Source organism: Staurois parvus, unplaced genomic scaffold (genome assembly GCF_062004578.1).
Source record: "Staurois parvus isolate SC_StPar_1 unplaced genomic scaffold, SC_StPar_1.0 ptg000129l, whole genome shotgun sequence".
Taxonomy (NCBI): domain Eukaryota; kingdom Metazoa; phylum Chordata; class Amphibia; order Anura; family Ranidae; genus Staurois; species Staurois parvus.
In genome coordinates, this window is record NW_028317925.1 from 5,194,616 (window position 1) to 5,208,028 (window position 13,413).

The window sequence follows — 13,413 nt, forward strand, 5'->3', positions numbered from 1 at the left end:
AATAGTAAACCTCTACAGTACGCTTTATGAGCGCACCATACATTAGCTGCATTAGTGTCAGAAGATAAATTAACAGCAAAATACTCCTCCAAAGCAGCAGTAATAACAGGGCGAGATGAATGATTACAAAACATTGAGACATCGTTTCCCCATAGGAATACTGGAGTAAATTTCAAAGTCTCCTCAATGCTCAGAGAAATAGGAGCGTGGTCCGACCACGTCCTCGGATGGATCTCCACTTTAGAAATATTTTGAAGCAGTTGGACATCCGTAAGACAAAAAATCTATTCGGGAATATGATTCGTGAGATGCTGAGTAATGCGTAAAGTCCTTTTCAGAAGCATGTAGACATCTCCAGGGGTCATAAAGGTTGGCTTCCTTGAGGGTCTGAGCTAAGGACTGTCTCAAATGCCGTGAGGGATTGGAAGTATCCAATGAGTTGTTAATAATGGCATTGAAATCTCCACAATAAATCAAAAAACCCCTTTGGATTTTTGCCACTTTTTTCCATAGGGAGTTGAAAAAGTGAACCTGATGGGTATTAGGGGCTTAGAGATTCACAATGGTGTAGGTAATGTTGTTGATTTCACATACAATGATGAGAAATCTGCCCTCGTTGTCTGACACCTGGGACTGTAGTGAGAAAGCGACAGAGTCACGAATAGCAATTAATACACCGCACTTCTTAGGGCCATTAGATGTGAAAATATGTGGGAACAAGCGGTTAGAGCAGTATGGAGCTTTAAATGACGAAAAATGCGTTTCCTGGACACAAAGCACATCACCATGCATCCGTTGAGCTTCTTTCCACATCCTTTGGCGTTTGAAAGGGCTATTAAGGCCATGAGCATTCAAAGAGATAATCTTTAAGACCATGAGAAAGCTTGGGATTGTGAGGTGTAGTTGCCCTCAAGTGGTGGAAGTGGAAATAGCATGACAGGATTTAAAAGCCGAAAATGTAATCTTACATGAACCATGGTTTTCCATCGTGGGAGAAGGAGTTGCGACCCTTTGATATCAACGTAAGATGTGTTACTGAGATCCAGTAATATAAATGGTGTTACTGCTCTGACGAAAAACACACAAAAAAAAAAGGGGAAAACTTGTGAAGAAAAGCATAACAAAAGAATAACACATAAGTTCGCGTGAAACAAATCACTTGACTGGATGTGGGAAAGTGCCGAGGCATGCAGCCTAAAACGCCGCTATCCAAACGTGCAGCGGGTAAAAGATAAGGCACCGGAGTCTGTGGGTTGATGTGGCCGCGTGCGTCATCCTGCTACTTGTTCCCACTCTGAGGGAATTTTACTGGGGGAGGATTTGATAGGCACAATCTCCTCATCTGCAGGAATAAGTCCCCATTTTTTAGCAAGTTGAAAGCCATCTTCCTCAGAATGACTGTAAGGACTCGGTTGTCTTTTGTAATCAGCAATTTGGTAGGGAACCCCCACTGATATTTGATATTGTTGTTGCGTAATAATTTTGTGAGAGATCAATTTCTTGCGAGTTGATATGGTGTGTTGAGAGAGGTCAGTAAACAGGGAGATCCTGCTGTAAGGCGTTGGAAGTGGACTAGTCTTCCGCGCAAATAGCATTAGTTCCTCCTTCACATGATAGAAATGGATTCTCGCGATTACATCCCGAGGGACATGGTCTGAGAAGGAGGAGGGTTTCAGCAGTCTATGCGCCCTATCCACCACCACCTCCCTATTCAGAGTGTGCGGCAACAGTGAAGATATCATTTTGTTGAATATATTTGCGAAGATATGTGACAGGAGTATTTTCGCCAATCCCTCTAAATTTTATATTATTTCTGCGGGAGCGATCCTCAATGTCCGCTGTTTTCACCTTTAGTGCTTTCAGATCATCCTCAACTTCATTGTGGGCATCTACTAATTCGTTATGAGCAGTGGCGAAATCCCCCATTTTAGTTTCCACGTGTGACACCCGCTCTCCTAAATTTTCCACCTCTGTATTGATCTGTGTCACAAAGCTCATCATATCTTTATGTAGGGATCCCTTAGGAGTGACTAACATATCTTTCATAACTGAAGTAGTAAGCGGCATAGATTCTGCGGGATAATCCTCCAGATTCTCTATAAATTCTCTCGTGGTATTTTGTGAAAAAGAATCATGAAAGTGCTTTCCCATCTGTTGCACCTCTGAAGAGTATTTATGTTTGGTCTTCTGGTGACTGCAGGTTGGTGTCCTCATGGCAGAGCCTGTCAGCTCTGTGTGCACAGCAGGGTTGGAGGCATGCAGGGGAGAACTGTGACTCTCTCCCACCTTCTGTCCCCATGAGCCACCAGGAGAGCAGGGACTGGTGCCATTTTGAGAGGAGGGGGGGACCCGCTGGAGCGAAAAACTCCAACAATTTGTGGGGCCCCTCCTTTATTTTTCTCTTCCCCATTCTCTGGGGTTGTGCCCCACACCTCCCTAATGAGAGTGGTGATGTCGGTGGGGTTTCCTGCTGGGCGCTGTCGCTGATAGTAGCTGCTAGGCTCGGCGGCTCTCGGAGCTCTTCTACCGTTCAGCCATCTCCGTCCGCTGCCGGCCACACCCCCCCTCCACAGATTTTCAATCGAATTAAGGTCTGGCGACTGGATAGACTACTCCAGGACCTTAATGTGTAATGTGCTTCTTCCTGAGTCACTCCTTTGTTGCCTTGGCTGTGTGTTTTGGGTCATTGTCATGCTGGAACACCCATCCACGACCCATTTTCAATGCCCTGGCTGAGGGAAGAAAGTTCTTACCCAAGATTTGATGGTACATTGACCCATCCATCGTCCCTTTGATGCTGTGCAGTTGTCCTGTCCCCTTAGCAGAAAAACACCCCCATAGCAGAAGGTTTCCACCACCATGTTTGACAGTTAGGATGGTGTTCTTGGGGTCATAGGCAGCATTCCTCCTCCTCCAAACACGGCGAGTTGAGTTCATGCCAAAGAGCTCAATTTTAGTCTCATCTTACCACAACACTTTCAACCAGTCATCCTCTGCATCATTCAGATGTTCAGTGGCAAACGTCAGATGGGCCAAGACATGTGCTTTCTTGAGCAGAGGGAGCTTGCGGGCACTGCAGGATTTCAATCCTTGTCGGCGTAGATAGTTACCAATTGTTTTCTTGGTAACTGCGGTCCCAGCTGTCTGGAGATCATTGACAAGATCCTCATGTGTAGATCTGGGATGTTCTCATGATCATTGACACTCCACGAGGTGAGATCTTGCATGGTGCACCAGACCTAGGGAGACTGACAGTTGTTTTGTGTTTCTTCCATTTGCGAATGATTGCAACAACTGTTGTCACCTTCTCACCAAGCTGCTTGGCGATAGTTTGGTAGCCCAGACCAGCCTTGTGTAGGTCTACAATCTTGTCCCTGTCATCCTTGGACAGCTCTTTGGTCTTTGCCATGGTGGAGAGTTTGGAATCTGATTGTTTGATTGCTCCTGTGGACAGGTGTCTTTTATACAGATAACAAAATGAGGTTAGCAGCACTCCCTTTAAGAGACTGCTTCTAATCTCAGCTTGTTACCTGTATGAAAGACACCTGGTAGGCAGAAATCCTGCCAAATGATAGGGGATCAAATACTTATTTCCCTTATGAACATGCAAATCGGTGCATCATTTGTTAGACATGCCTTTCTTGAATTTTTTGTTGCTATTCTGTCAGTGTTACAGTACACCTACCATTCAATTTTTAGACTGATCATTTCTTTGTGAGTGGGAAAACATTCAAAATCAGCAGGGGATCAAATACTTATTTCCTTCACTGTAGCTAACAGGTGGGAAGCCTCACTTTTTTGTCATTCACTGTATGTGCTGCTAGAAATGCGGAATCACGCCACAGCTTACTGGGCTTCAAAGAGGACAGATTGTTGGTGCCCGCTTAGCTGGTGCCTCTGTCACTGAAGTTGACAATGTATTTGTTGCGAGGTACAGTATCATAGGTTATGACAGCATAAACAATTTCTGGGAAAATGTCATCTGATAAGCATAAGCACAGTCGACCTGGTCAGCTGACCGAAAGACACAAAAGGACATTGTGCAGGATTGTGAGCCGGAATATGAAAGCAACTGCCGAGATGTGACTGCTGCTGTCTTCAAAAGCCCGTGTCCACAAAAACTGTGCAGAACTTCCTAAGCAAAACATTCAGGGCGAGCTGCAATTGCCAGACCGCTAGTGACCAATATTAATTATTGGTAGAGGAGAGAGTGGGGCAACACCCATAAATCGTGGACTATTGATCAATGGAAGTCTGTAATATGGTCTGATGAATCGAGCTTCAACTGTTCCTTTATCACTGAACGTGCTTTCATGTGGCCATCACCATACCAAGCTTATGACCAGGACTGACTTGTGCCAATGGTAAAGCATGGTGGTGGAGCAGTCATGGTTTGGGCAGCCATATCTTGGTATTCTGTAGGCTCTATCATCACCTTGAAAGGTAGTCACTGCCAGCGACTATGTACAAATTTTGGCTGACCATGTGCACCTAATGGTGCAGTCATTGTTCCCTGAAGACAGCGCCATTTAACAAGATGATAATTCCTTGATTCACACAGCTGGTGTCAAATCATGGTTTGATGAGCATGCAGAGTGCCGCAGTCACTGCACCTCAATATCATAGAGCCACTATGGTCAATTTTGGAGTGCAAGGTTTGGGCTCGTTTTCCACCTGCAGCATCTCTGCAAGAACTGGAACGATTTTTGCATAACGCGTGGTATCAGGTTCCATTCTCCACCATTCAAGACTTATATTTGTCAATTCTCTGGAGAATTCTGGGAGTCTTGGATGCCAAGGCAATCCAACACCTATTGGGTAACGATTTTGTTTTTACCTGGTGTTTCCATAATTTTTTCCAACCCCTGTATATAGCGCCAACAACTTGCATATATATTGTACATTCACATCAGTCCCTGCCCTCAAGGAACTTACAGTCTAAGGTCTCTCACACATTCATGCCCATACTAGGACCAATTTGGACAGGAGCCAATTAACCTACCAGCATGTCTTTGGAAGTGTGGGAGGAAACCAGTCAAGAGTTCAGAATGATGGTAGAAGTGTCACAAACTTTGACACCAGCATTATTAAGGTTCACACATTATTCTTTTGTAACTTTTGCTAATCTTTGTTTTTTTTCTATGTATTGCATAAGGATTATTTTTGCATGATGCAAATTGATGCCATAAACAATTCTATATCTTTCTAGCTATCCAGCTGCTCTGTTTTGCTTTTATTGTTAGGCAAAAGCTGCACCATTTTTTTATGGATAAGTGTCATGTCTTTATTTGCAGCTGCCCAACACGGAGGGAGAGTTGCAGTGTTTGACTATGTGGAGCCATCCCCCAAAGGTACAATCATATGGTAAAAACAAATATATCTCCAGGATACCTCCCCTGTCCTCTTACAAGGGTAACCTAAATTTCCCCCCTGACTTGCACACTCCCAATGAATTCTCAAGGTGGGAAACATACGCCTTGGCCACACTTCACTCTCTCGTGCAGGGTACACATTTTAGTTCCTTTGCTTATCTCCTACAACAATAGGCCTTCCCACAACAGGAATTTTATAAATATTTACATATTAGACATTTCTACTCATCTCAATATTCACTTGGTTCAGGAGTTTGGTTTTCCAACTATGAATGGATCTGTCATACTTCCTCCCATGATAGAGGAGTTATCTCTAAGATTTATAGTTATTTAAATGAGCTATATTTACCTGATAAATCCCAAGCAATGCTTCAATGGGAAACTGAAACTAATCAAGAGTACTCTACAGGGGATTGGATGGATATCCTTACCAATATGCATAAATGTACACATTCTATGACCATTTAGGAGACAGAGGTGAAACTTCATACAAGATGGTATCTTACTCTTAATAAATTGGATAAGTTATATCCTGTAGTCCCAGAAACCTGCTTTAGGGGTTGCCCAGATAGTGGCACTCTCCTCCATGTATTTTGGGGATGTCGGCCCTTCAATCTCTTTGGGGACAGGCAGCATCTAGAGTCTCCCAAATTACTGGCACTTTAATAACATTGACACTGCCTATGTGCCTACTCTTTGCTCCTTTTACGAATATACCATTCTCAAATCAAAAACCTGGTTCATACCCTATTTAGTGCAATTCTTTGTACCATCGCCCCTAGCTAGTGCACTCCTACTGTAGCACGGTCTCTGGTACTGCAAAGAATGGAAGCCATCAAACTGATGGAATAAATTCACCACACTATCTTAGACACCATGCATATCTTTTGATTGCAAATGGGATTCCTGGTCCTCTTATGGTACTCTACTGTGAAACCAAACACAGATTTGGATGTACTGGATATTGATGTCCTATTTATCAGTATACCTATGTTTAGTTATTGTACCTAGCCGCTTACATGACTAAAATAGATTGGTCCTGGTTGGGTCGTAGTTGATGTATGTTAGATTTTCTAGAGTTCTGAATCACATGTATCTTTGACTGTGGCATGCAATATAAAGTGGTAGAGGTAGTCGGATATAGATTTTCAGCTAGTAGTAGTCTATGGAAGGGTAACGAGGCTAGTTTTTTTGAAGAGAGAGGAGTAGGACCTCCAAGGATATCTGATAAAGCAAAAGAGAGCAATGCAAAATTTTGAAAAGGATCAAATGCAGTCACAGACAAAACTCTTGGATAGTATTGTACAACTTGTATCCTGTCAAAGCAAACCAATCCTCTGGATGGTAAGGAGACTGTTTTGGCCACAGGCTTATTATGGCCAGCCTCCCTCTGCACTGGAGCAGAAGCATCAAATTCAGAGGGAGAGCAACAGAGCACTGGCCGACTAAGAGTCAGAGCGTTTTTCTTTTGGCCAGGGCAGTCTCCTTACCATCCATGGGTTGGTTTGCTTTGACAAATGTTCAGATTGTACAAAGCTATCCCCAGAAGTTTTGTAATCGATAAATAGAACCCTATGGATGCCTATGCTTTGCTTTTTTTGATTTTGTTTAAAAAGGAATCCTAGTTTGTCTAGCACTAACTAGACACATGAAAATCCCTTTCTAGCTGGGAAACAGAATTTAGTGCCTTGATAACTATAAAAAGATTACCTATACTATTTTGTTGATTTATGGTTTACTTTTAAAAGGAAGTTTTGCATGGAAATTTTCCGCAGAGCTTATTGAATGAGGTAAGGCTCTACTGACTTCCATCCTCCAATCATGTGCAAGCAAAATGTTTTTTTTTTTTTTTTTTATTTTCCTTGCTCACGATTGGATTTTTTGCTACATTTGCTAAGCTCCGGGGATAATGGCAACTTCACTTGCAAAGTGAACAGACTATTTGCCTATAGTAAATCAACCCCAGTGTGTGAAGAGAAAAATACTGTGGCTTTCCCAAAGTTTGCAAGAGTTCTGAGAAGGACTTTTGATGGTATCTTCCTCATCTATGTGTGTGTGTCAGCCCTATTGAGGTCAAATTAAAGATACATGTGTTTTTTTTTGTTTTTTTTGTTTTTTTTAGGCAGCAAATGGGGAATTGGAGGTACATGTGTAAATGTTGGCTGCATACCCAAAAAACTGATGCACCAGGCCGCTCTGTTGGGAGGTGCCCTGAAAGATGCCCCCTATTATGGCTGGAATGTTCCTCCTCCAATGCAGCATGACTGGTAATGTGTTCATTCTTCATACTGCTGTGATCATGCTTTAAACATACTACTCACCACAAGGGTACAGTGTTAAATACCATGAATTATACTGTACATCAATTGTACTATTAAACAACCTTAACAAGCATTTTAAATATCATTTTCAATGTTTTGTTTATCCAAAAACCTGTAAGCTTAAAAAAATGAAAATGAGTTTTGAAGCATGTCAGATGCTATATAATTTTAAAATCTTGTTTTATGGCTCCCCCATGTGTCTGAAGTCTTACAGTACGTTATAGCCTGTCTGAATTGTGCACGAAGATACCAGGGGATCTATTTACAAAGTAGTAAATTCACTATATTGCTGTTTTTTTAATTATCTTTTCCTATTTGCACAGCTTTCTTTTTTTTTCTTTGGTGTGTTATACATTTTGTTGCAAAATTATTATCATGTAAAAATTTGCTGACCTAATGGAATTTGCCAGTTTAAAATAACCTCTTCCCAGATGCAGAGGGTTAATTCATATTGCGTATAATTAGGGGGCGGAGCCTGACCATGGCGGCTGAAGAGGGCTCGTTGTAGGAGCTCTCGGGCAAAGCTCCGCTATCCGACCTCTCCAGGTCCCCAGGCTCCCTTGAGATGGAGATTGGCGAGGCGAGACCTACCTCTGCTTGAGAGGTCCCTGTGGATGAATGGCGGCCCTCTGGAGCGGTGAGCCAGGAGGCGGAGGTCGGCTTGTCCGAAGCCCAGCAGTGACAGTGTATCTGGTTGCTGGGAGATGGGGAGGTGCGGCGTGACCACGTGGTCGGCCGCTAAGGACTGCTGGGAAACGAGGAAGCCGGCCGGCGTCCTGTGGAGAGAGGGAGGCGTCGGTCTGCTCGCCGGTCCGCTCCCCGGAATGCTGCCTGGCTGCTGCTAAGGAGAAAGAGATCCCTAGCCCAAGCATAAAAGAACAGAGGACACCCTGGGGAATCCCCCTGAGAAATGATTTGCTGACCTGCCGAAAGGACTGACAGTGGTAGCCTGGAGCCGTCTCGCAAGAAGAGAAGTGCGGGGAGGGTGAGTGAGACTGGCTGAGGCTTGATATATGCTATATCCTATACTGTGCTGTTTGGGAAAGCAGAGTGTGAAGGAGAGAAAGGGGGACCCCCAGGGAATACAAAGGTGTGGAAAGGAGAAGAGGACTAAATTGAAAGAAAAGTTAAAGGACAAATTATTTGACAGGGTTGGGACTTGTGTATTAATAGCTGACCTTTTCTAATCCCGAGTCTATGAAGGAGAATAAGAGCCACAGGAGAAATGAAAAACAAAAGCGCTAAAGGAAGTGGGCTTAAAGGGTCCCGAACCGGTACAATTAAAAAATATACGTCCCAGGGAAATGTGACCCCAGAAAGGCCCCAAGGTATAAATTGAAAAAGGAGAAGCGGACCTTAGTCTGGAAAGTAGCCCTAGACTATCACTGGGCCTGAATATTAGCAGTCAACAAATATCAGGAAATATGGAGATGGAAAAAGAACTACAAGTACCGAATAAAAAAGAGATGGCAGAAATGTTCAAAGATCTGGAGAAAACAATAAAGCAAGAAATGGTAAATATTCGGAATGATCTAGGGCAGTTGTTAATGAGAGTGGAAGAAACGGAGGAGAAAGTTAAAAATTAGGCCCAAGACATTTCCGAATTAGAAAAGAAGATAATCAATATGGGGAAAGTTCAGGAAAAATTGCTTTACAAGGTTGAGGTACAAGAAAATAGGAGGAGAAATATCAGGATACGATGGGTCCCAGAGAGTCCAAAAGGAGAAATATTGCAAGAAGTAGTTTGTAAAATCCTAAATTCCATAATGGACGGTTCTGATATGGAAAGGACTAAAATAGAAGGAATGTTTAGAATAGGAAAACTCCAACAAAATTTTGGGAAGGAAAGGCCGAGAGATATACTTGTCAAATTTTATAAGCTTCAGGATAAAGAAGAAATTTGGAGGAAGACTAAGGGAAAAACAATTAAGTATGGAGAAATAGATATTCAGATATTTGCAGATCTAACACCAGAGACTTTGTGGAGAAGGAGATCCCTGAAACCCCTGCTAGAGCAGATGAAAAAACAGAACGTGCAATATAGATGGGGGATACCGGAGTGCCTAATAGGATGGAAGAATGGAGTTACAGCTTATCTGAGATTCCAAGAGGGCTTGAGAAACGTTTGTGATAGACTCAAACTGCAAAGAATGGAAATTGCTGGTTGGGAAGAAGAACATAGGGAAACTAGACCTAAAAGAAAAGAGGATTGGCAGCTTGTAAGGGGAGGGAGGTAGGAGAGATGGGGGAAGAGTGGGAATTTTTTTTTTTTCCCTCTTTCTTCCTTCTCCCTTCTGGCCTCTCTCCACTCCTTGAGATGTCTCCGCAAGAAATGGGGGTCAATGAGGAGGCTGGATAGAGGGAGAGTCGTCCATGGGCGGAGTCTAGCCCTAAGGATTAAATCAAAGGTGGATTTTACTCCCACAAATGATTGAGAGGCCTAAAAAGAGGGGGGGGAGGGGAGAGGGATGGGAAAATGGGAGGGGTGGGGGGAGGGGAATTGAGGGTAACTCCCTGCAGGATAGAAGGAGATATAAAAGCAAGAAAAAAGGAAGAACATGGATGGAGGAGAAGAGGGGAGATTTAAGAAAGACGAAAGAGGTACAGTTTATAACTTACAATGTAAATGGGTTGAATTGTCCGGGGAAAAGATTTAGGCTATTTAAAGAGCTACAACATAGAGCAGCTTCAGTGGTTTTCTTACAGGAGACACATTTTGAGATAGTCAAATGTTAAGTTAAAATCTGGGTACCATCCAACATGGTATTATGCAGACTCACCGATTTAAAAGAGCAAAAGGTGTAGCAATAGGGTTGGCAAAAAACATTAGGTTTGAGTTGGAAGACAGAAAAACAGATCCAGAAGGGAGATTTTTGTTTCTAAGAGGTAAACTACAGGAAATCGAGTGTACATTGGTTAATATTTATTGTCCTAATAAAAAGCAGGAGGTGTTTTTGAAAAGGGTGCTAAGGAAGCTAATGGACTTTAAAAAAGGCCGCTTGATTCTGGCAGGAGATTTAAATTTCTGTATGGATCCACAAAAAGACGTTACTTCTCCTACGCAGAGAGAGGGCTGTAGAGCCCTGAGACTATTGAAGAAAGAAATACATGAGTGTCAACTGGTAGATGCCTGGAGAATTACACATATGCATGATAGAGACTATACCTTCTTCTTAAATGTGCATAAGATGTACTCAAGATTAGATTATATATTAATAGAGCATCAACTAACTGAATATGTGGTTCAGGTAGGGATAGAAGCAATGTCTTTTTTGGATCATGCCCCGGTCACTATGAAAATAGAGAAAGATGGAAGAAAGATGGGATGGAAGTTGAACGAGGCACTTCTCCTAGAAAAAGATACTGCTCAGAAGATCAGGGAGGAGATTGAACGGTTTTTTAAGGAGAATGAGACAGGAGAGGTGTCGATAGCCACAGAGTGGGAATCTCATAAGGCATATAAAAGAGGAGTACTGATAGCGATTGGGGTAAAAAAGAAAGAAGAGAGAAAATGAGTGGGCTTCTAAAAGAAATAAGTGAATTGGAACAGATACATAAGAATAGAACAAAAGAAATAAGGCAGAAGGTAATATAAAAAGAAGAACTAAAGGCTGTGATGGAAGAGGAGAGGAGGAGAGTCTATAATAAAGTATTAAGTGAGAGGTATAGATGGGGAGATAGACCTGGAAAATATCTGATGAGAGCCTTGAGGAAAAAGAAAAATAGGTACTATATAGAAAAAATAAAAACTCCAAGGGTGAACTGGTACACTCAACTAATGAAATCGCCAAAGTATTTATGGAATACTATAGAAAATTGTATTTTATAAGTCCCCATGGCTCGTTAAAAAACACTGATACTGAAAGAAACCAAAAAAAGATATATTTGGAGAAGGCTGGGTTACCAAAATTAAGTGAGGAACAACTGAATTCCCTAGATGCAGAAATTTCACAGGAAGAAATATAAACAGCATTAAAAAATACAGCGTCAGGGAAAAGTCCAGGACCAGATGGTTACACGGTGAGATACTATAAAAAATATAGCGAAATATTAATACCAAAGCTCAGAAGATATATGAATGCTTTGGGAGGAGGGATGGAAGTAAGAGGAGAATCGTTACAGGCTCATGTGGTACTTATCCACAAGGAAGGAAAAGGCGCTTCTCAGTCTTCAAGTTATAGACCTATCTCATTATTGAATACTGACACTAAGTTATACACAAAGGTTCTAGCAAATAGATTGAAAGAATTAAGGCCCGAATGGATACATGGGGATCAGGTTGGTTTTGTCCCGGGGAGAGAGGGCAAAGATAATGGTTTAAGATCACTGATGCTTAGCCAGAAAAGTAGAAAGGGAAAAGCTCCAGTGGTGGTACTCTCGATTTGATGCTGAGAAGGCATTTGATAGAGTGGATTGGGGATTCATGATGGATACCCTGGAAGTTCTAGGAATCGGGGCTAAAATGAGAGCGTGGATAGGAAAGCTGTATAGGTATCCCTCTGCAGTTATTGTGGTGAACGGGGAGAAGTCGAAACCCATTGAGATGTCAAACAGAACAAGACAGGGTTGCCCACTGTCCCCACTGTTGTATGTTCTGTCATTGGAACCCTTGCTGTCAACAATAAGGCACAATAGAGATGTAAAGGGAATTCAGATAGAAGATATAGAACATAAAGTGGCTGCCTTTGCGGATGATTTGCTGTTCTGTGTAGGAAATCCCAGGATAACACTGCCAAACTTAATGAAGCTGTTGAAGGAATATGGGGAATGATCAAATTTAAAAATGAATCCAACAAAAACTGAGATTTTAAACATAAATATTGTAAAAAGTGAAAAAGAAAAGATACAAAAGGAATTCCCCTTTATATGGGAGGATAGAGATATAAAATATTTAGGAGTAAAACTTACAGCTTCATATAAATATTTGTATAAATTAAACTACATTTCATTGTTAAATGAGATCAGGGAAGAATTAAAAATATTAGAAGGAGGAAGCCCGACATGGATAGGGCGTATAAATCTGGTAAAAATGGTAATTGTACCCAAAATCCTATATAGATTTCAAATGATTCCAATCAAACTACCAGAAGCCTTCTTTAAAGTAATTTAAAAAAAATAACGATATATGTGGAGGAATAAAAAAACCAAGAGTATCCTATGAATTGTTAAGTAGGAATAAAGAGAGAGGTGGATTGGAGGTACCAGACTTTAGAAGATACTACAAAGCAGTAATATTGGCAAGAATTATAGATTGGACGTATAACCATGAGAAAAGTTGGGTGAGAATTTGAAAATAAACTCAGCGGAACAAACCTAGGCAGAGTGGTGTGGGTGCCAACACAATATAGAGGTTTAAAAGATAATGTAAATATTTACACTTTAAATGTTTTAAGGGTTTGGGATAATTTGCACAAAAATATGAAGTGGGACTTCAACTCAATATTGATGCCACTGAGAAACACAGAGATTTTTCCCCCAGGCAGAGAAGAGATAGCAGGTAGATGGTTTAAAAAGGAGGATGTTCAACTGAGGGATGTTTTGGTGGAGGGTAGATTGGGATCTCTTAAGGACTTGGGAAAAAAAAAGGGAGAGATATTCACTAGGATCAATGAGTGGCGTTATTTTCAACTGAGATGTTTTGTTTGGAATCTTTCGAAACCCCCAAGGACAAGAGATGATTGGAATTTGTTTGAAAAGCTATTGGGGACACGAGGGGATGG

At 41.8% G+C, this 13,413-nt stretch overlaps 1 protein-coding gene across 1 annotated transcript in view; it reads left to right on the top strand.

The window, feature by feature from the left end:
- Window positions 1-13,413, top strand: part of TXNRD2 (thioredoxin reductase 2) — a 186,223-nt gene that overhangs the window by 15,206 nt on the left and 157,604 nt on the right. The window contains 2 exon segments of the mRNA XM_089672476.1: window positions 5,295-5,351; window positions 7,495-7,639. Of these exon segments, the coding sequence (XP_089528602.1) occupies window positions 5,295-5,351; window positions 7,495-7,639 (202 nt within the window).